This window comes from Erpetoichthys calabaricus, chromosome 3 (genome assembly GCF_900747795.2).
Source record: "Erpetoichthys calabaricus chromosome 3, fErpCal1.3, whole genome shotgun sequence".
Lineage (NCBI taxonomy): Eukaryota > Metazoa > Chordata > Cladistia > Polypteriformes > Polypteridae > Erpetoichthys > Erpetoichthys calabaricus.
Window position 1 is genome coordinate 246,659,852 of NC_041396.2, and position 24,804 is coordinate 246,684,655.

At 37.1% G+C, this 24,804-nt stretch overlaps 2 protein-coding genes across 3 annotated transcripts in view; one reads left to right on the forward strand and one right to left on the reverse strand.

The window, feature by feature from the left end:
- The window catches only part of LOC114647575 (solute carrier family 35 member D3), a 1,087,183-nt gene that overhangs the window by 355,366 nt on the left and 707,013 nt on the right, over positions 1-24,804 (reverse strand). The window lies entirely within an intron of this gene.
- Positions 1-24,804, forward strand: part of LOC114642519 (A-kinase anchor protein 7) — a 292,389-nt gene that overhangs the window by 35,095 nt on the left and 232,490 nt on the right. For both annotated transcript variants that reach the window (XM_051924153.1, XM_051924151.1), the window contains exons 5-6: positions 2,460-2,620; positions 19,153-19,265. In XM_051924153.1, the coding sequence (XP_051780113.1) occupies positions 2,460-2,620; positions 19,153-19,265 (274 nt within the window). The remainder of the gene's footprint in view (positions 1-2,459; positions 2,621-19,152; positions 19,266-24,804) is intronic.

Consider the following 24,804-nt stretch of genomic DNA (forward strand, 5'->3'; position numbering starts at 1 on the left):
TTCTGAGTGCACGTTAAAATGAATAAGTACAGAAATTTAGCAGTACTCTGTAATTAGAAATGCCATGTCAAAATAGCTGCAGCATTTTAACATCTCAAGAAGGAGTCACACTGAGCTGTTGTTATATGATAATGTGATGCAGTAGTTAAAATAACAGAAAAATTATAGCAGATAGAGGCAGTTGTCAATCTTTTGAAGTCCAGTAGCTACAGTGATTTATGTATGTGTGTCTGTCTCCACTGTCGCAGCACTTCTTATAATGTAAAAATTCATCACTACGCTTCAGTTACCTTGAGCTACAGAATAGTTAACAGCAATTTTTCTCTCACAGAAACATCCCTGGTTTAAAACCATTGTAATGGTTTAAAATGCACGGACTGGTGAAATTGGGGCCAGGTGTTTTAGGATTAAGCACTATGGGTGTAGCCTTTGCCTCACAGGATTTTGCTGATATTCGCTATCAGCAAACTACTACTTTTTAACATTTGAGAGTCACATCTGGCCCTGCAAGACTACCTGGACTAAAACTGTTCTGTCTGTATCTGTTTTGCATCATGACAAATCCTAATGCATTTGCACCATAGGACTCTGGCTGGTTGTTGCAAGCAACACCTATGCCAGCGTTTCTCAACCTTTAAGTATTGCATTGAATGAATGGAACATAAAAGAAAAAGAACCAGTCATCATGACTGATAATGATGCTATTATGGAGCTACTTCAAGTTGGTTGCTTTGAGCACAAACTCACTTTTGTTTTGCAGGCTGCTCTGAAAATTCCAACAGTTGCCCACTTACTTTGCTGGGTGAGGTCCATTGCAGACTTTTTCCACTATAGCAGTACAGCTAGCCAAGTGCTTAAAGAAAAGCAACGTTTGGACTTCGCAAAACACAAACTTGTGATTGATGCATTCGTGCAATAAACAGTGCATTGGAAATGCTAGAAAGATTTTTGGAACAACAGTGAGTCATCTCTGCAGCTTTGTATATAGGCAGGGAGGTTGCTTCTGCCACGATTGGCATGTAGTGCGCTTGTCTGCAATGCATCCACCACAGGTGCCCGGTTGTTTTTAATGTGTGATAGTCACATAGGATTCTGCTGCCTTGGATGTTCAGCTGTCACAAGTTAGGGCTACCCTCTCCATTGGCCTGAGAGACATGGCAATGCTTTGCTTAAGATCTTCATAAAACCTAGGTACACTAACTTCACTCAGTTTCTTTCTGGTTGGTATAGCATACAGTAGTTCAAAAACCTGTATCATTTGTTGAAAGCTCTCATTTTCAACAACAGTGTAGGATCTCTAATCTTTACAGATACAAACGGCTGTAAATTCTGTTATTGTTTGGGCATGAGGAGAATTAAACGGAATGCTTGAAGCTACCTGCCGTCTCCAGTTTAGATTGTTTAGGCTCTACTCGTTAGGATATCGACTGAGATTACGGATGATGTCAGAGTAAATGATTTTTCAAATTTGTTGTGTTACGACAATAATTGACGTCTGAGCTGTAGAGCTTACATATGGCTTTTCTTTTATTCAGTTGTTCTTTACTGATGCACCAGTTGAATCTGTAGTAAGTCCACACATCTAATTTAAGTGTCTAAGATGCTGATTTCAGTTAAAGAGGACACACCATTTTATGCAATGTAGTAAAGTGCTTTTTCTGTAGAAAGCTTTAATAGGTGCATTAGCATCATCTACTGGATCAGACACCAAAAACAAAGATGAGCAAAAATCTACATTTAGTAATTAAGCAGGATAGAGATTCACAAGATCGATTTCGAGACTTCAAGAATCGTTATCGAATTGTCTAAACCAAAAATACGATTAATTGGAAAATCAATATTTTTACCCAGACCTATTGCAGACTGTACTGACTTGCTATATTCTTTTGACTTGACTTAGTTATGCTCTTTGTGGTGGAAAAAAATGGCAACAAAATCGATTTCCAAATCCTCCCCTTTCTATGATACATTTATTTTGTTTATTTAATATGTAGCACAATGGTACTAATCATTGTATTTTTATAAAGCAGTAGATTTTTTTCAGTAGGGATGGAAATTATGCAGTGGATAAGTGCACACATGCCATTTTTCATAAAACCCCAACATGACTTTTATATTATTAAAAATGGTTTGTGAACATTCATTTATCTTTAAAACTAGATTTCTTCTATAAAAAATATAATGCATGCAAGCATTATTATTAATTGTTTTTTGTTTACTTTTTATATGATTTTGGAGGGAGCACATTTGAATTTTCCAGAAAGAAGTAACCATTTTTCAGGAATGATCTAGGTTTGTATAGCATGATCTAGGCATATATGTTTGCTTCTCTTAATCAAAGTGCTAAATGTAAAATGTCAGAAGTAAAAGAAGACTGAAGCTCTTTAGAGTAAGACTAAATTGACCATTTATGATGAGCTAATCATTATATACAAATGATGAATGATTATCCTTTGCAGAGCAATTTCAGTAATCAAGGAGGTGAAGGAAAGTATTCAGAGGATACTACAAGGAGAACCATTGCTTTTACCTTTCCACGGAATTGGCCATTTCCGAAATGAAGTTGTTTTTGTAAAGATGGTAGAGGCAGAAGATTTTTTAAAGCTAAAGAAAATTACAGGTAGGCTTTAAAGTTTATTGGTAACATTTTTGTGTAGACTGAAATTTCATTGACATTTAATGATAATGGGTTTTATATTATTTTAAAATCTTCATAATTTCTGATTTGTTTGCATGCATTCACTGTTGTATTTTGAAAGAAGAAATGTGTTACTGTCTGTGGTGGGCTGGTGCCCTGCCCAGGGTTTGTTTCCTGCCTTGCGCCCTGTGTTGGCTGGGATTGGCTCCAGCAGACCCCCGTGACCCTGTAGTTAGGATATAGCGGGTTGGATAATGGATGGATGGAAATGTGTTACTGCTGTGGAGGGCCTCCCTCTTTGAAAAGAAAGCAGGCTGGTATTGGTTATGCTGATTTGAAAATGTTTTCCCACTATCTCCCTGACATTTCATTAGACCCAGTTTTGACCTGCAAGTTATGAACTCCTGGCCAAAAGTATATCCTAATCTTTAATGTTTGTTAGTTTGCAATGATGTTATCAATCTAATATTCATGGCCTAATGGTCATATGTTGTTAGTTTTAATAGCATTTCTGTTTCAATTTAAAACGCCAAGACTAACCATGCTGCAAGGCAATTTTGTTTGTAAAGAATTGTTACTAAAGTTGAATAGTTAGATAGATAGAACTTTATTTGTTTTTGGGGGAAATTTAACCTTTACAGAAGCTCTTTAACTAAATAAATAATTAAATATGTAGATAAGTAAGTAAGTAAATAAATAAATAAATATACACACTTTGGTCTGAACCAACACCAGAATGACTAGAAAATTCAAAAGAAAGAAAAGTCACAGTCACAGTGAGACATTATGCAGAAGTATTGCTGCTAGTATAAAGGAGCCCCAGTAGTGCTTCTTGATACACCTCATTGGCTAAAATTCCTCAGTTTTAGAGTATCAGGGAGAGGATATGCAGCTTTGTTCATAGCAGCACTCAGTTTTGTTTAATTCTCTCCTTTGCTACCTCCTTCAGGGGGTCCAGAGTGTGTTGTGTAACTGAGCTTGCCCTTTTAATTAGCTTGTTCATCCGGTGGGGCTCTCTTGAAGTGATGTTACCAGCCCAGCACACCACAGTTTAGAAAATCACACTGGCCATCACAGAGTTATAGAAGATGTGAGGGATGTCACTTCCCACATTAAATGATCACGGTCTCCTAATTAAAAAGAGCCTGCTCTGCCCTTTCTTAGATAGTTCCTCTGTGTTCCAACCAGGGCTGTGGAGTCGGTAGATAAATTCTTTGACTCCAGCTCCTTAGTTTCTGGTACTTCTGACTCCGACTCCTCTTTATTTAATATGCTAATGTATTTCCATGTTGATTGAAGGAAGGCAATATACACGTCATTTAACCACATAAGTACTGGCTAGGAAGCTGACTCTCTACCTACTGTATTGGCCAGTTAAACAAAAAATGAAAACAATAAGGTTTTATTTATTGTTTTTTATCAAGTGGCTATAAAGTAGTAGCAAGTATAAAAACCAGGAACAGGAACTTTACCAGTTCAAAAAAATATAAACCACATTCTTTGGTAGTTTTAAAACAAAAACAAAGCTTAACTACATAAACAAAAAACAGTTTATATATTAAACTTGGAATAGAGTTGTAGAGTAGAATAGTTGTTAAATGCAATCCAAAATTAACTCAATGCAATGTTCTAAGAAACAGAATTTCTTCTGCCAGATCCTCTGTCATAGAAGCTCTTAAATCTGACTTGATTATTTTTAGAGCTGAAAATAGTCTTTCAACACTGACTTGGGTGGGTGGCATTGCTGTTACAGTTCTAGCCACATCACTAATTATCTCTGGATCAACAAGGATGGTTTCTTCTGCAGTCAGTTTCGATGAGTGATCATACTTTTCAACTACTTTTAATTCTTTAAAAAACTCCTGCTGGAATCTCTTTATTTGGACATTTAGTGGTCGTTTATCTTTCACGCATAGGAGATGTTGGTTTGCTTTTGAAACTTCCATTTTGTCCAAGTAGGAATCGAAGTCTAATTCTTCATTTGAAGAAGGTGATCCTGAGTTACCAGTACTTACAGCTTCATCCAGTGGTGGTGTTTCAGGTAGTAGTAATCCCTTCATGTGAACTGCTACATCATAGAGTGCCTTTTTCCTTTAGCAATCTGGTCACTGCTTAACAAAATGCGGCTCATTGGATCAACATAAATAGCAGCGAACAAGATTTGATTATCCAGTAAGAGACTCTCTCTTTTCTTCATTGAAGATACGATGCCATCAGCTATTAACCCTCCACTTTTGTTCAGGCAATATATCAAGTTCTTCCATTCCTAGAAAGTTTACCGGGTGTTAAATCTTCATATTGCAACCTCTTGGTGACAGTAAAGGGGTAAGAAAGTAGACTTTCCAGTTCTTTTACTCATACCCACTGGCTTTCAGTTAATAAAATATTTTCATTGTCCAGTTCTTCAAGAAAGTCAAGCAAACACTTTACCATCAAATAAGTGCTTCCCCAGCGTGTTGTTTGATCCAAAATGGCTCCTTTTCCTGCACGTCTTTTCAAAATGGCATCTGTTTTAGGAGCCCTGGCTGCAACAGTTACGTGCCTCAATTTGCCAATTAGAGTAGCTGCATGACGATCTTTCAATCCATCTCTTATTGCAAGTTGCAGAGTATGAACAGCACAATGCATATGTTGAATAGTAGTAAGCTTAGATGCTTCTTCAGCAATATTATCCAAAATTTAACTATTCTCTTCTGTTTTACTTTCTCCAATACTTGCAGAACTGTCTTCCTCTAATATCTGTTTATCACTTTCTTCATCTACTTTTTTCATTTTCTCAATTGTTCTTAACATATTAGATGCATTATCTGTCACAATACATAGAATCTGTTCCTTTTTAATTTCAGAATCTTCTAGAACAGGTGGCGTGCAAAGTTATGCTGAAGTTCAGCCCTAGGTGGGAGCATATGTGGAGAGTGCAGACAGAACACACATCAGGCCATAGCACACACCTGCACCTACATCATTACACTTGTTTACACTCAAATGAACTTGTTAAAAACATTATATCTGAAATAAAATGAAAACACTTTTTGTAATGTACCATAATCTAGATTACAATATGTGAATGACTGGTTGTATAATAGCTCAGCTGAACTTCACACTAGTAGTAACACAACTATACACTGGGCTTTATTCTTACATCAGAAAAGTACTTAATTATGACTATTGTTTGTGAAATGGGACATTTGAACTAGCTGTATTTTTTTTTTTTTCATTACAACTTAAATTTATTAGGAGTCGGTACATTTTTGCCGACTCCGACTCCAGATACCCAAAATTGTCTCGGACACTGACTCCACAGCCCTGGTTCCAACACCAGTCCAACCTGTCATTAATGTGGACCACCTTTACATCCACTCCCTGAATAGTGACTGGACATAACTGTATATGAAAATGAGTCGGGATTGAGAAATTAACCAGCAACATTGTGCCTTAACCACTACAATGTATTTCCTGATATTCTGAATATAATTTTAAAAACAGATTTGATTTTAAGGTGAAAGCATTCAAACTGAACTACTGTAGGTAGACATTTTATACAGATAATCATCTAGCGACAAAACAAGGAGACTGTGGCCATATGTAGAGAAATTGCTGCACTCAAATTAACCCAATAGCTGTGGAGAACAGAGGACAAGTGTAGGATTTGTATAGCTGGCTGAAATTACGGAGGAAATTATCACATTTTCTGATCAGGCTAAGACTGAAACTGAAAACTGAATGGACTCACTGAATAGTTTTTACATGTGAGAACACATGACCTTGTGTTTATACTGTTACTTTCTTAAAGTATACCAACTGACAGAGCAAAATTAGCCCAATCATTAAGAAAGCAAGAGATTGATCTCTGTCCTTTTGTACTCTGTTGTGATTCTAAACTTATGTGATTCCCATCGTCTCTTTTCTTGTTTGTTTGACATACTCCGAACAACCAGATTATGTGTGGAATGGTGCGCACATCGCTTACATCTAGGAACAACTAATGCAGTGGGAACTGGTTTACTTTGGAGAAAACCAGTGATTCTGTGTGAATTAAATAAGCATACATAAAAATGCGAGGTGTAAATGGAGCATGGAAGAAGAAATACAAACCTTTCCTCCAGTCCATTTTCACAGTTATTGTGTAGTGAATATATTGCAGGGGTTTGTGGCAGTGATAACAAATCAGAATATCATAAGTATAACACCAAGTTTTATGGAAATGTGGTTACAGAATCATGCTCTTGACATGATTGCTTCAATTGAGGGCTTTTGCAGGTGAAGAGAGACAGGAGTCAGACTCTTAAGGGGAAATGAGGAGGAGGGCCTGCTGTGTTTATAAATGAGAAATGATATAATTCTGGCTGTATTATTTGGCCAGGACATCGGCTAATTGCTCTGGGATTATTTCCAAACTACCTACAAAAAGGTACATTGTGTACATTCCTGCTCCTTCCTATGCAGCAGCAGTGTATGATGATGTACACTTGGTCACTACCAATTTATACCTGTTACCATACAGACACGAGTAAACTGTATCATTTGTCTAGGTTTTTGTTTCTGCTATTATAATATGCTAATTTTAAATATAAAATGGACATTTCTTCTTATTCTTACTGATTTTAATGTTTAGACTTGTATTCTGTGTAGAAGGATTTTACCTTATTTAAAAAACAGGTCTTCATCAGCTGTAAGTTTCTTTTGCTATGGATTTTACCTTTTCCTTTATTTTTCTGGATTCATCGAGTTTCTTTTTAGTCTTTGTCAGCAACCACTCATTCTCTGTCCTCCTATCAACCTTTGGGCATGACTATTACAAAACTGCTCTTGGTTAACAAATGGAAATCTTCAGAACTAGTTGTCTTTTTCCATTGACTGACCACCTTCTACAACCCACCCTCTACAACCTTCCCCACTATGAATATTTGGCAGCAAAAATTAATAAAGCCACAACCCCACCCTATTAGTTTTTACTATTTTTTTTGTTTTTACCTGATTCAAACATCATTTGGCCATATTATCCTCCCTTACTCATACCGCCCTTTTGTACAGATTTATAATTCCATTTTGAAGTGTTTTTTTGTGTTTTATTTGGACAGGGGTCTCAGTTATGAAGACTCATTTTGGTACTAAAGTTGCAATTAAGGTCAATTCAAGTTTATTGCCATGGAAGCATAGTAAAATGGAATTCTTTCTTGCATGTCACCTCAAAATAGTGACAGTGATACAACGCCAGCTAAGTGGCACACACTCACTCAAAAAATAGCATACAACGAATGCAACATAAATGCAAAGCAATTGATTAAATGTGTTAAGGCTTTACACATCAGAACTCTGGCCTAAGATATGTAATAGTCCATTTATTGTTGTTCCTCTTGTCTGGTGAAATGTGCCAACCATCCTTCTTAGAGAGTCCCCCCCTACACTGGCGCTTAGAATATTTGTTATACTAAGTTGGCCCTCTCGTTGTCCTTGACCTTATTGCAGCATATCAATGAACATTTTAAAGCTTACATTTTCAGAAATAAATGTCTGTGCTTAAGGATTTTTGACTGTGTCCCAATCTCTTTGTTTTCTCAAGCTACAAATGCTTAAAGGTTGTTTAGTTCCTTGTGGTATAGCACCTGTTTTAATGAGAAGTCACATATCCTTTATTAATTCTGCTGATGCAGAAGGACACTTTGTTGCTCCTATCTTCTTTTTCTTCTTCCTCTCAGAATGTGCCCACTCAAGTCCCTGTATCTCCACAGATCAAGAGAAGTTCATGGATCCATATTAAGACAATAAGCTGGTAATTACATTCATTCCCATTTCAGGTGAAACCTGACTTATCTCATACTTCTACGCAAGCATATACAGTGCATCCGGAAAGTTTTCACAGCGCATCACTTTTTCCACATCTTGTTATGTTACAGCCTTATTCCAAAATGGATTAAATTCATTTTTTTCTTCAGAATTCTACACACAACACCTCATAATGACAACATGAAAAAAAGTTTACTTGAGGTTTTTGCAAATTTATTAGAACTAAAAAAATTGAGAAAGCACATGTACATAAGTATTCACAGCCTTTGCCGTGAAGCTCGAAATTGAGCTCAGGTGCGTCCTGTTTCCCCTGATCATCCTTGAGATGTTTCTGCAGCTTAATTGGAGTCCACCTGTGGTAAATTCAGTTGATTGGACATGATTTGGAAAGGCACACACCTGTCTATGTAAGGTCCCACAGTTGACAGTTCATGTCAGAGCACAAACCAAGCATGAAGTCAAAGGAATTGTGTGTAGACCTCCGAGAGAGGATTGTCTCAAGGCACATATCTGGGGAAGGTTACAGAAAAATTTCTGCTGCTTTGAAGGTCCCAATGAGCACAGTGGCCTCCATCATCCGTAAGTTGAAGAAGTTCGAAACCACCAGGACTCTTCCTAGAGCTGGCCGGCCATCTAAACTGAGCGATCGGGAAAGAAGGGCCTTAGTCAGGGAGGTGACCAAGAACCCGATGGTCACTCTGTCAGAGCTCCAGAGGTCCTCTGTGGAGAGCGGAGAACCTTCCAGAAGGACAACCATCTCTGCAGCAATCCACCAATCAGGCCTGTATGGTAGAGTGGCCAGATGGAAGCCACTCCTTAGTAAAAGGCACATGGCAGCCCACCTGGAGTTTGCCAAAAGGCACCTGAAGGACTCTCAGACCATGAGAAAGAAAATTCTGTGGTCTGATTAGACAAAGATTGAACTCTTTGTTGTGAATGCTAGGCGTCACGTTTGGAGGAAACCTGGCACCATCCCTACAGTGAAGCATGGTGGTGGCAGCATCATGCTGTGGGGATGTTTTTCAGCGGCAGGAACTGGGAGACTAGTCAGGATAAAGGGAAAGATGACTGCAGCAATGTACAGAGACATCCTGGATGAAAACCTGCTCCAGAGTGCTCTTGACCTCAGACTGGGGCGACGGTTCATCTTTCAGCAGGACAATGACCCTAAGCACACAGCCAAGATATCAAAGGAAGTGGCTTCAGGACAACTCTGTGAATGTCCTTGAGTGGCACAGCCAGAGCCCAGACTTGAATCCAATTGAACATCTCTGGAGAGATCTTAAAATGGCTGTGCACAGACGCTTCCCATCCAACCTGATGGAGCTTGAGAGGTGCTGCAAAGAGGAATGGGCGAAACTGGCCAAGGATAGGTGTGCCAAGCTTGTGGCATCATATTCAACAAGACTCGAGGCTGTAATTTCTGCCAAAGGTGCTTCGAGCAAAGTATTGAGCATAGGCTGTGAATACTTATGTACATGTGATTTCTCAGTTTTTTTATTTTTAATAAATTTGCAAAAACCTCAAGTAAACTTTTTTCACGTTGTCATTATGGGGTGTTGTGTGTAGAATTCTGAGGAAAAAAATGAATTTAATCCATTTTGGAATAAGGCTGTAACATAACAAAAGTTGGAAAAAGTGATGCGCTGTGAATACTTTGTGGATGCACTGTAGTTCCTGTTTGGTTGCTTGTGTGTTTGCCACATCTCCCAAATGTTAGGTGGACTTCTTATCCAAGGTCTTGCATGTCTTGTCTCTGGTGCAGCACCCTTAAATAAATGGAATAACTTTCTTTCTTCAGTAATGTGTATATTGGCGTTCCTTGCCTAAAGAATCATATTCTGCCAGTTAACTTTTCTGGGCCCTTTAGGTTTTAATTGCTTGTTGTTACTATTATCAGGTCATCCTTTAAAGCTAGACTTGGACAGTCACTCTCTGTATTGCACTCAGTCTTACTTTAGCATTACATTCTTTGCTAAGGAGAAAACAATCACTGACATAACATAATGTCTCCAAATATGCCAATCTGGTATACAGATGTAACTTTAGTATCTTAGTTTTCTTTTTTAAAGATATTTTCATGGCATTTCACTTTTAGGGTTTATATATGATCATTTATTTGGAAATAGTATTATATACTTAAATAACCACCAGGTGGCAGCTGGAACACCAAAAGCAATTTGGTACCCTCTATCAAAATGAAATAACACATTCCATGCTCTAAATCAGGGGTGTCAAACTCATTTTGGTTCAGGGGCCACATACAGCCTAATTAGATGTCAAGTGGGCCGGAGCAGTATTCATAACATAATTACCTATAAATAATAGTAAGTCCATGTTTTTTCCCTTTGTTTTCGTGCAAAGAAGTACAAGTACATTAGAAAATCTTCATATTTAATGAAATGTTTTACAAAACATATCAACATATCAAAACATATAAACAACCTCAGATTTCTTAAAACAAGTGTTTGCACAAATACAAACAAAACTTTAAGTCAGAGGTATTTGGAACTGAAAAATATAGTACTGCACCTTAAAATTTATGGCATTACATGAACAATAGGATTCCACCAAACCAAACTCTTTTGTAGTGAAGCTGTTAACTTACATTAAATTTAACATTTTTTAACTATTTCTACAGCAAGAATTCATTTTCACAGAACTGAATTCTTTAAGTGCAATCGGTGTCTGAAGCAATATTTTAAAGGAGTTAGTCACATCTAGACTACTTTGTTTTTGCTCCTGAAACTTGGCATCTTTTGGTCTGTACAAGTGCATCAATATCAGGTGTCATGTCCTGACTAGTAGCCAATCTCAGAATGTCATCTAAGTGCTTGTTTGTGAGCCTTGAGCGCAATTTTGTTTTATTGATGTTCATTACTGAGAAAACTTGTTCACAAAGGTAGGTTGTCCCAAAAATGCACAAAATTTTTGCAGCCAGGGCTGTTAATTTGGGGTACCCTGGCAAGAGATATTGATAAAATGTGTCCAAGCCCACTGAGGCAAACTTGTCCTTCAAATCTGCATCACATTGCAAATCAATTATCTCTAGTTGGATGTCGACAGGGACATCAGAAGCTTTGACTGTGAAGGGTGAGCGAAAAACTGCAAATTCTTTCTCGAGTTCACCAAAGATCTGAAACCGTTTCTCAAACTCACACAGCAATCCTGCAATCTTGTCTTTATACTGTTTCATGTCAGCATTAATGCCTGCTGCACATACCTCTCTTAGGCAAGGGAAATGTGCAGGGTCACCACTTGACAGCTGTGTCTCCCACAAAGTCAGCTTCAACTTGAATGCACATATGCTGTCATAAAACTGTGTGACAACTTTTTTGCGGCCTTGCAACATTTTGTTCAGAATATTCAAGTGCTCTGTAATATCCACCAGAAATGCAAGGTCCTGAAGCCATTCCTAACATTGTAATTCCATCACTGGATTTCCTTTTTTCTCCATGAATTGTCCGATTTCCTCGCGTAGATCAAAGAAACGCCTCAGCACAGCACCTCTGCTTAACCACCTTACTTCAGTGTAGTATGGCAGGGTATTAGTGACGTGATTGTCACTGAGAAGGCAGTCAAACTGACGATGATTCAGGCCTCTGGCTCGGATGAAATTAACAGTTCGGACAACCACCTCCATGACGTGATCCATTTTTAACGACTTGCAACACAATGCCCCCTGGTGCAAAATACAGTGAAATGTCCAGAAACCATCTCCTCCATTAGCGGCTTGTACTTTCTCTCTGAATTTTGTCACAACACCTGCTTTTCTTCCGATCATTGATGGCGCGCCATCTGTAGCCAGGCTGACGGCGCGGGACCAGTCCACCCCGACTCTGTCCAGCGTGCCAACCACAGAGCCGAAAATGTCCTCAGCTGTTGTGGTGTCACTCATAGGCACCAACTCAAGGAACTCCTCAGTGACAGTCAATGTGTCATCAACTCCACGAATAAATATGGCCAGTTGAGCAACGTCTGTAATGTCAGTGCTCTCATCAATTGCAACAGAAAATGCAAGAAGTGACTTGACCTTGTGTTTCAACTGCCTGTCTAAATCAGCCGATAGTTCCGATATCCTCTCTGCCATAGTGTTTCTCGTCAGACTAATGTTGGCAAATGCTTGTCGCTTCTCAGGACACACGAGTTCTGCAGCCTTCATCATGCATCTTTTAACGAACTCACCGTCGGAATACGGCTTTGATGCTAATGCTATTTCGTTAGCAATTACGTAGGTGGCTTTTACTGCTGCTTCACTGACCTCTCGGCTCCGAGTGAAAATTGACTGCTGTTTTCTCAGACCCACCAGCAATTCATTTATCTTCTCTCTCCTCAGTCGTCCTTGCAAGATGTCGTATTTTCCACCATGATGAGTCTCATAGTGGCGCCGAATATTATATTCCTTGAGCACCGACACTTGTTGATTACACACCAAGCACACAGGTTTCCCATTTATCTCTGTGAATAAATAGGAAGTGGTCCATTTCTCTTGGAAAACCCTACACTCGGTATCCACTTTTCTCCTTTTTGACAAAGACATTTTGGCTAATGAGGGTGTCAAGGTGAGTAGAAAATAAGGTAGCCTACAGAGTGGCAGAGTTGTTGCTTCTTTTACTCTAATTAAAACAGTGCACCCCTCCCCTTTGACTAACACAGTGCGCCCCTCTCATCTGACTAACACCCTAGCGGAAATTTAGGAATTGCATTTTATTACGAATTTCGAGTTTGTGTCTTTTATTAATTTTTTTACTTTCAAAATTCATCCAGTGGGCCGGATTGAACCCCCTAGTGGGCCGGTTTTGGCCCGCGGGCCGTATGTTTGACACCCCTGCTCTAAATAAATAGACTGATTTTTTTTTTTTTTGTGCTTGTTAACTATTCATTAAAAGTTAAACATACCAGGATATTCTTAATTTATTCATGCAGCATATATGTCTTTAAGTATTTTATAAAATTATGAAAAAAATTATTTTTTTATTTGTTGCAAAAAAAAGAAGTTTTGATATGTAAAACTAGTGATTTCATTTTCTTTCTCCCTCTTTTTGTTTTTGTGCCCACTTTAAGGTTACCGTAGTGAAATCAAACTTTTCAGTTGAAAATCAATAGATTATTCAGAATTACTATATTTTTTGTGTCTAAAGTATCTAGCATAAGTGATTAGAATTGCTATTTCTGTCTTTGGCCTTGTCCACAATTAGCCCTATAACAGGACATGCCTTACTTCCAGTGATTATTTCACCTATCAATGTACTCAAGAATTCCTCACAGGGCCATTTGATTTTATAATAAATAAAATTTAAAAATGATTAGTTAGAAAAATCGTAAGGGTGTAAGGTTTTCTTATGCATTGTGTACTTGCTTAAAGAAAAAAAACTACCCTCAGACCATTAGAAGTAGATCACAAGGTTGTTTTCAAATGATGGTAAATTTCTCAGAAATTTTGTGTAAATTTTCACTTTTTGTCTCCGTGTTTCATATTTTGTCTGTTGCCAGTGAGAAAGAAGCTGAATATTTTCAGGTGTTTGCCCGCATTTGACTGCTGTCTCAGATGAATACTGCTAGTCAGGTGAAATATCTCAATGGGTTTAAAAACTGTCTGAGTGCTCCTGAAGAGAGTTCACTTTTGAATTCATTACTGGTTTGGAGCTTTGGTGCTCAATTTTGTGAATTGCCTAGGAAAAACTGTAAAGGTTGGCCATAACAGCTATTGACAACGCCCTTAACACGATGAGCTGTATGGCTGCAAGGACCTTGTTGTCAGAGGAGAGCAATTTTTCTCCCTGGGTTATCAAAGAGAGAAGGACATGGTTTAACTGGAGCTGCGTAAATATATATAATATATATATACAGGTACTCGTCGACATACAACCTATGCAAGTTACGACTGTTCGACTTTACGACGCGTTTGACTGTTTCCCCCGCCAGCTGTTGGCAGCGCCAGTTTCCCGCACTCTCAAGTCTCACTACGCAGCAGTAAAAATATACGCAGCAGTGTTGCCCCACGTGTGTTTGTGTCTAGTTGTTTTGGCAATTTTCGATAATAATATAACCCTAACATATAACCCTATAATATTAACACTAATAGCAGCTTTCTACTCAAAACGGCAAACTTGAGAAGCTGCCAGCATCAAACCCAGAAGCTCTTGATTGGGCAGTTCTTAGGATTGCACTACGCAAGCAGTCGCATCAACTGCTTACCGCAACCTGCTTTCTTTTTTCTTCTTGAATAAAAGCGCACTTGTTCTGTTATACTTGTACTTGTGAAAGTGTTTATTTGATATTTGGACTTCAGGCTTCACACCAGTCATTCTCAGTCACACACACCACTCACATCCACATCCACAGTTATCCCAGTCTCGTTCGTGCACAAGTTTTATATACAATCATCACATTCAAATGTTAACAGTTCCCACACACAACTACTGACTCCCAATCAAGAGCTTCTGGGTTCGATGCTAGCAGCTTCTCGAGTTTACCGCTTTGAGTAGAGAGCTGCTGTTATTGTTAATATTATACAATAAAAACATACATTTGATTTACGTCTGTAACAACCGCTGTAAATTTATAGTGCTTGTCAAAGTTAGCGTTCACACTCGCCCCGATATGACACTGCTCTTTTCAAATAAAGACGCGCTATAACAGAGGTGAACTCAGATCAGAGAAAACAGAAGCCGTCCCCGCAAGAAATGTCGACTCACAGTGTATGAATGGCGTATGGAAGAAGTGTGTTAAGCGTTATGTAAATACTTTTGCTGGATTTAACAGTGAACAAGAACTTGATGAGATTCGTGAAGAAATAGTGAAACTGTCAAAAGACCTTTCATTGGAATGTGAAATGGAAGATGTCGAGGAGTTGCTAGACCGGGAATCAGGTGAACTTATGAATGAAGAGCTGATAGAATTGGAAGAAGAAAGAGTGGCGGAAGAAGAAACAAGAGAATTGGAGTAAGACGAAGAGGAGGAGGTGCCACAAAGAATGTTCACCACAAAGGGATTGTCAGAAGATTTATCTCTACTGAATAAACTCCTCGCTCATTTTGAAAAAATGGACCCAAATATTGAACGATTTGCGAGGATTGAACGGATGGCACGCAACACATTTCGTCCTTATTGCGAAATTTATGAAGAGAAAAAAAAACAAACAATTCAGACGAAGCTCACTATGTTTATGAAAAGAGCAACTCCTCCCATCACCCCGTCCGCAGCCTCGCCTGATCTGATGAAGGCGATATCGACAACCCGCAGCCAAGCACCAGTGGTGCCAGGAATTAAATGTACAGTACAGTATTTCTTGTTTTGTACGTTTTCCACATATTAAACAAATTGTACTGTAGTATGCTGTGTTTGTCTTAGAAAATAAGAAAATGTTGATAAAATATTACTTTAAGATGATTACAATATTATTACCCAGTCTAATATTCTTACCTTAAATTAACATAGGCCGACTTACGTCCAGATCAACTTACAACCAGTCAGTCGGAACCAATCGCGGTCGTAAGTCGACAAGTACCTGTATATATATATATATATATATATATATATATATATATATATATATATATATATATATTGTTTTACTGTTTTTAATATTGTTTGATAATTTTATTTGCACAATAAAAGCACTTTGATTTGTAACTACAGCTTTTGGTGTATGCCTCCCTTACTATCCTGCTGCACCTCTCTCCTTCTCATAGCGCTCCAAGATCATGCCAAAACCTTTTGAAGATCTTGAAGCATAACACTTATACATTTTGTTGTGGGCAACACTGCATAAAAAGCAGATGATTTTGACACTATTTTAGACTAGCTTGTACATTTCCAGACATACTGTAACCTCTACTGTGTTTTATTTTGACATGTATTGATGCGGTGCTGTATCATCAACATTGAGCTATTTTTATATGTAGTTTTTGCTCAGTTTTTGTCATGTATTAATGTGCCTTGCAGAGAAATTTGTCTACTTACATGAGTACAGTACCAACTTTCTCTGTTCTTGATAATGTAAAAAAAGCTTTTACTGTTACATTTTTGGAACTTTAGTACTGAATTAGTACCAAAGTATCTGTTTTTGTGGCATTTCTAGTATGATGGTAATGAAAAAGCTGGTAACTGAAATTGAAAAAATAATGAAACACTCAACCCACCTTGTCAAGTAAGAAAAGATTGAGCCAGATACATAATTCTAATATTTGGGATTCAAGATTGATGATCAGTTGAGTTTCCTTGACAGTGAGCTAAATAGACTACTGTTAATAAACATTGAAGCAGGCATTTTTTCTTACTGAAACCAAATCAATTCTGTTTTAACTGTGTTTTTCTACTAAGGTTTTATGTGTCTGTTTTGCATAAAGTCATGTCATTTGTTCTGGTATGTGATTTTGGGAATATGCATATTTAAGATAAAATTAAAATTCAACACATAATTAAATTACTGGGATTGATCTAAAATCTTTTCATTAACTGTATGCATACCTCTTCATTGAAAACATTGCTTAACACTAGAATTACCAGAGCCTACAAAAAAACTCGTAGATCCGTCCCACCTTAAATCGCTTCTTAAATTCATTCGCACCTCTCTGCCAGCGTCTTTTGTCCTCTAAATGTGCTGATAAAGACAATCTGCAAGCAGCCGACTATCCATCCCCCCACCGACTTAGAACGTGCACGAACTTCTCCCAGCTCATGCCTTGATTGATCATCTGGGAGTGAAGTGGAGTTTTAGAGTGGAAATAATAGATCGTTATTTGGAACACACGCATTTCATGTGTGTTCCGTTTCTACAGTAATCTGTGTAAACACATTTTTAAAACGGAAACGTTTTTCATATTCTAGTAGTAAATGACAAAATGTAGGCATAAAGTATATAATATATGAAGCCTGAAGTCCAAATATCAAAGAAACACTTTCACAAAAAGTACAAATATAACAGAACAAGTGCGCTTTTATTCAAAAATATAACTGCAGAAATAAAAGCCACGTTAGCGTGCGACATTGACACGCATTTACTATGACTGCCTCTGTAGCGCAACGGTATCAGCTGCTGACTGGGAATGAAAAGGTCACGAGTTCGATCCCGCATGACTCCATTTTGAGAAGTGAACTGCTCTTATTCTTACTATTTTAGAATAAAAACATACATTTGATTTCAGCCTGTAACAGCCGGTGTAATTTATGATGCTTGTAAAGGTTAGCTTTGTTTTTTTTTGTTTTTTTTATTCAGTTTCATTCTCTCGTAGTATGCCGTGAATGTAATTACCCCGATCTACATGCTGTCAAATAAACGAACCACACGCCGTGGCGCAACGTTAGGGGCATCGCCTCTGGCGCTGACGTCCGAGGTTCGATTCCCGAGAGGGAGTGCAGTGGAGTGTGTACGCCTGATGAGCCCAGAATGAGGGCGAAACACGTGTCACATACTCTTTGCATTTATTTGACAGTAAACTATTTCAACCATATATATATATATATATATATATATATATATATATATACTGGTCATATTGACATTTTGTATAAGACTCTCAATAAATTTGATAAGAACATAAATTTGACAAATGAGAGGAGATCATTCAATCCATCAAGCCTGTTTGTTTAGCTAATAGCTAAGCTGTCCCAATATCTCACCCATATTCTTCTTAAAGATTGTCAAGGTTTCTACTTCAACTACATGTCTTGGGAGTTTGTTCCAATGTCCTACAACTCTTTGTGTAAAGAAGTATTTCCTGGCTTCAGTTTTAAATGGACTTCCCCTTAATTTCAACAGCTTTCTGCTTGTGCTGATCGACACATTAACAAAACTAGATTCTAGTGCTAATGTATGAGAGGAATGCTTAATATTTGCAGTTGAAGTCAGAAGTTTACATACAATTAGGGCGAATTCTTTAAAACTCAATTTATAACCCCCCAACAGATTTTATACCGACTGAGTTATACCCAGCGAGTGACTATGCCTTAGGCAGTTAGAATTACATTGAGACAGAATGCTGACTTTTGATGACGGTCTCAGGTCACAATAGAATGAAGTCTTTGACAGAGCACTCACCTCCCAGGCATCTCCAGTCCTGCATTACACCATTCTTACAGCAGACGTGGCTCCAAATAATCACCTATGGCTATAAATTAGGGGAAAATGGAGACAATAGGATTAAATTTATAAGAAGAGGATATATAAAGTGTCATTGTAGTGTTTTCGTATTCAACACTAAATAAAGAAATGCATTAGGAATCAATAACATATATTGAAATTAAAAAACTAAGTGCATACAGTTTATTGAAATCTGTATTTGGGACTTGCTGCACATGAGAACAGTTAGCTAACATTTCAAGTAATTAAAATATTTTTTGTTTTCTACAGTTAATGTTCTGGCAATCACAGACAAGATGCTTCATCTTTATTAGATAATGCTGTTGATTTATGTTCTCACTTGTAAGTTTTTATTCATGTTCTACACCTTTATTTTTCTTTGTATTTCTAATGCATTTCACGTATGGTCATAAAGTGAAAGCCGAACAACCTCTCATCTGGCAGCTCTTCTGCTGTGTGTCCTGTTGTACATTAACAGATGCTGCATCATCCAGACCTGAAGGGCGTCCTTTTATCCCATCTCCATTTCCCCCCTTTATTGATTATCATCTTTTTTTTCATGGAGTAATTGTGGCTTTTTTTTTCCTGCACAATATGAGACGAAGATTTTAGCTTATCACCCCCTGCTGCCTTTCTCTTCCAGAGGTTCTGAGAAGAGCATTTGAGGAAAAGGGCATCTTAGCTGGGGATAGCAAAGATTTCAAGCCCCACCTGACCTTCATGAAGCTCTCAAGGGCACCCAAGCTGCGCAGTCAGGTGAGATCATCTTTCTTGCGTCTCTCACGGGTATATATAAAGCGAGATGGTGTACTTGTATCATTCCAGCTGTATTGCCATTTTGTGCTTTTCTTGTGTACCTAACATACATGTTAATAGGTAAGCTTGTGTGCCGTGACTAATTCTACATTTTGGGGTGAAGCAGAGTTTGTTTAAGCCGACTGAAGCAACAAACAAAGGTATCTTGTTTATATCTCCAGTTTATGTGTTCTGTTGTTTTAAGAATGCATTAGTTAAAATTAATTATTGTCTAATAAAACAACCTGCCAGACATTTTCATTTTTGTATCCTCAAATCCCTCATTTTACATTTTTTGTAAATTTGTTTGCTTTGGTCACTGAACAGACCTGCGAAAGGTTACAGACTAAAACTGTGAATGATGTTGAGCTGCAAACAGAAGGAAGGACCTGTGTGAAAGCAGTTATGGCATCAGCATTTAACATCATCTGATTGAGTATTTGACTTCATAAAAATAACTGAAAAGTTCCTTTATATTTCTATATTATATTTATCATTCTTTAAAAAAAAAAAAGTTTTTGCAATAAGTAAATCAATGAAGCTGCCTTTGCAAGTACATGAAAGTAAAAGGTTCTAAGTTTCCCAATTATAGCAAAAATGTGATAAACATTTTCTGTGTTTATATACTTCTTTTTTTCCAGATGTTTTTTAATGGGAAATATTTCATAAAGTGTCTGTTTTCGTATGCCAGTCTAATAGTCTAAAAATAGATAAGTATAATCCTGTTCTTTATCTGTCAGTCATGTACTTCCCAAATAAAAGTGTATTCACTGAGTAATTAGTACATTTGCATTCATCTGTTTTGATGTTGTTGTTAGTTAAGTGCTATAGATACAAGCTTTGCTTGTATTTTTTTTTTATCTGAGCACAAAATGTTTTTTGTTGTTAAGTAATTGCTTACTTTGGTAGTGTAATTTTACAAAGACAATGTGGTAGGTAAAATAATATTTTTTAAAATATTGTTAATGTTATTGAGTGCAAATAATACATAAATAGCAGTGAGCTGGGAATTTAGTGGGTACATTTATAATTTTGTATGTTAAGTGCAATAATACACATTTTTGAAGGCTGACTTAAGAGGAGAAGAATAAATTAATATCACCCCTGGCTAACATTTATGTAGTTCATGCAGTTTCTTTAATTATGTGTTCAGTTATAAATTTTAAATGCAGTTATTTCTGTACAGCATTGCTAACCACCTTGGCAGTTACTACATATAAGCAGTATATGCACTACTTTATTATCCTACATCAGTTGCATGAAACTTGATTTGAGAACACCCATACAAATAAAACTTTAATGTAATTTAATCAACATTGACAAACTGCAAAATAACCAAATTAACAAAACACTGAAACATATTCATCATGTTAAAGTAATGATGATAAGTTCATTCTTCTTATAGCTTGTGAATTGCCAAAAGTGTTATATTTTCTGATAGTCCTAGTCTTGCTTGAGCCAAGCCATTTGCCAGTGTAAGGAGAATGAGCAGAGGATGCATAAGCTGAGATGGTTTGGAAAGACTGTAATAAATTTATGTTTCAATATGGAAAGGCAGATAAAGAAATAACTTTTATATTAAGAATATTCAAATGTAAGTTTGAACAGTTCATTCAGACATACAATATTTTTAACAGATCAGCAACTGAGTAGTAGTTTTTTTTTTTTTCTTAATAATCATTTTTCTCTGATTCCTAGGGATGTAAATGATACACAATTTGATTAGATGATGAATAATAAATATATTCATTTGTTATTGCGCTCGCCCTCAAGATTGTTGGAATGAAAATAGACATGGGAAACGAATCAGCTTTATGTCCAGGTGGAGGTGGGTAGAGAATTTACATGATTGTGGTAACATCCTTACCTTTATTTAACTATCCGAGTGGAAAAAAAAAACTAAAAGTGTGTTTGCCAGCAGTCAAGTGAATCCTCTTCACAGTTGCAGATAGGATAAGGACATTATAGATAGCTCCTATGTTATGCTTTTATCTTGTATCATAATAGAATTTGCAAGTGAGAATTATGTATAGTGATCTTATTATATTGCTTTAAATTTCCTCATATTGCCTTTTCTTTATATATATTTCACCTATCTATATATGGTATTGTATATAAATATTATTTTTTGGCATATATTGTGTTTGCCTGGTTATACAGGTATGTTATTTATTTGCATAGTGATAGAGTTGATTTCTACAGAAACATTTCACTGCCATTGCACCTGTACAGTTACATATGTGACAGATGACTCTCTTGAATCTTGTTACTGGAATTATATTAGAAATAATAAAAAATTGGTGTAGACTTAAACACTTTTAGAATTTGTTTAGCAGTACTTGTTAGCAGTACAAAACAATCTGAAAGAACCACTTTTTAACTTATTGACTTTCAACTTATTGCAATGTAATTTACTTCCTTCATTTATAATTGCAAACTGCTTTGTTCTATTCATTGAGTGAGGCATGGCTTAAATAGAGGATCTCTACTGCACAAGGTTACAGCACAGTCTGAATTATTTGTCATTAATAATAATAATAATTAATATAATCTTATCACCTTATCATTTTTGCTCTTGTTTATCATAGTTATAGACATTTTGGAGCTTTGAAAATCTGCAGTGCTAGCTAGACAAGTGATGTTCTTAACAGTCATGCTTTGAAAAATGTTCATGTACATAAAGCAGTGTCCAAGCTTTAAGAAATTAAAGTAAGGACATAGCAAGAAATGTATGCTGTAGCAGACAAATTATTTAAGAAATAATTTTAGTGTTGAGTTGCTTTTTTCCCCTTGATATTGAATTTAGTGTGCCAGTTGAACTTTACTAAATCATCTAATGCTTTGTGTGCATTTCCAGTTTGCATTGCCTGTCCATCTCCTCTGTGTACTTCTCATCCAATTTGCTCATCCAATAAGAGTAGAGTGTTCAACACGGAACTCCTTGGTATAATCCTTTGGGGATCCGTATTTGTTCTATTACTTTTTTAAAGGGATATATTCAGATATTAAGTGGAAAACATTTAAATGTTAAGGTAATTCAAACATTTGTGATGTTATGAACACAGAAAAAGTGTCCCAAGGGTTAGAGAAGAGGGTAAATGACTAAGTGATGAATTAGTTATGAAAATTGGATCCAACAAAAAAGTAGTATTGGGCTATGTCCACACTACTATATTTTAGTTTAAAAATAGTGTTTCTGAATGAAGATGATCTTCATACACTCTAGCATTTTCACATTGTTTACAAAAGTATTCCCAACTAAAATGGCCGAAAACACTTATGACTTAATCATTTGCCTATACTGCGCAACATTGACATCTTTAACAGGACAAACAGTGTGCAGTTTTGGCAAAGGTTTATGCCCGATTTCTAAGTACTTATGAATTGTCATGAATTGTCTTCAAGGCCATACCCCTTCCATTGAACAGGATAACATATTCTGGCCTCATGGCAGTTGGAGTCAAATATTTTCTGGAATTTCCTCATTACCCTCTACTGTTACAGTATTAGTAGTAGTAGTAGTAGTACCAAATGAACATTAGAAGTTCTTACTTGCATGTCTAGCCAACATGAAAATTCCTATTGTCTCTGTCAGTCTAGAAAAAACCTGAAAAAACTCCAATGTAGAGATTACTGTCTTAAATATTTGGTGGTGGTGTTGAGATGAGTAACATAATTGAGAAGAGTGAACTGGTTTCAACCTGGGAATGTGAATGGTGTAAAGGGTCTGTAAGTGCCTTGGAAGTGCCAGTATATTAAATGTTAGTAGAGTATCCCTATTTCCTTAATGATTGTATATGGACCCACAAAACTAGGGAAAAATCTACAAGATGATACTCTCAGCTGGATGCAGCAAGCCACATCTTCTCCCCAGCTTTAAAATCATGTAGAACCTTTTGCTTATTGTCAGCCAAATTCCAGGCAAAGGTTTCTATCTTCAGTAACATCTCACTTACAACTTGCTGTTTCCTTTTATTGTTCTTAAGATGTTTAGTCAAACTATGTAACAAGACTAAAAGAAGAGAAGGTTTGAATCCATACTGACCTTCAAAAGTTGACATTCCCACTATTGACTCTAGAACTAAGCTGGAATGTTGTATTGGATGTTAGTTATGAAGTATAATCAATATATTTCTTCACTTAATGTAAAGAATATGTTAATTATGAACTAACTAACAGGTGGCTTAGTGGTAGTGCTGCTGCTTTGCAGTAAGGAGACTGTGGAAGACTGTGGGTTCGCTTCCCGGTTCCTCCCTGTGTGGATAGCGCTTTGAGTACTGAGAAAAGTGCTATATAAATGTAATGAATTATTATTATTATTATTCACATAACGACAATCCCCATTCTCTGCAACAGAATGCTTATTCTTAAATTATGTATCTAAATCTATAAATGTACCACTTTTAATACTGACGGTTTTGGAGGAGAGTAGACTATTACTAAAAATAAGGGTTAAGACAGACTGAATCTTTTTTAGATAGATTGCAGTCTTTACAATGAGACTGATACAATGAAACTACTATATTTTACAAAGACATTAAAAAATAGAATGAATGTTTGTAATTGCTATTTGTTGTAATTCTTAAGTCTGTCCAGTTCTAAATCTAATTTCATCAGTAAAGTTTGATTTTGAGGGCATCTGGTAAAATGTCTTTAAATAAGGATTCATTAATATTACAAAAGCACCCTACAAGTATTTCTTTAATTGGTTTCAGCTAACTCAAAGAAACAATGAATTGGTTTAACTTTAGAAAGACTAGGGGGCTTTGCCCCCTGCTCACTTCGCTCTCCCACCCCCGGGTTTGGTTTACCGGATATACAATTTAAAGAGATTGTTAGTTTCATGGGAATTGTTACATATGCATTATTTTCACTTTTACTTTAAAACTTTTGTAAAAACAATACTTGTCCTATATTTCCGGCCCCGGGCGTGGTTACATCTCTTTCTCGCAGGACGTATAGAGCTGCTCAAGTTGTGAAGGGGGTGCAGCTGAACACATGTTAAGGAGAAGCGGTTGGATCATCTACTTGCGATCTGCGTGTTTTACTTGCGCTCGTCGTTGTTTTAAGAGCTGGGAGCACATGAAGCGTGTCTGCCAGCAGCAATCCAACAACTGCTAGGTTAGATGTCCGTGGACTTGCTTTAAATGATGTCTCACTGCCTTGTCTCGCATGATGTTGTAAAAACAATGCTTTATTTCCAGCCCCGGGTGTGGTTAAATCTGTTTCTCGCAGTACGTATAACGCTGCATACGCTGATGTGGGTGGGGGGGGAGTTTGGGGTTGGTGCGGCTGAACGCATGCTGCTGTTGCGCTGGCCATCGATCATTTAAAAGCATGTACAGCAGCTGTCCTTTTGCCACTTCGCGTTGTGAAGGGGTGGGTTGGTTAGGGTGACTGAACGCACGCAAGGAGAAGCGGTTGGATCATCCACTGGGTTGCTGATGCTGTTGAGCTGCATGTTTTGCTTGTCGTTTTAAGAGCTGGGATCTGTGTGTGC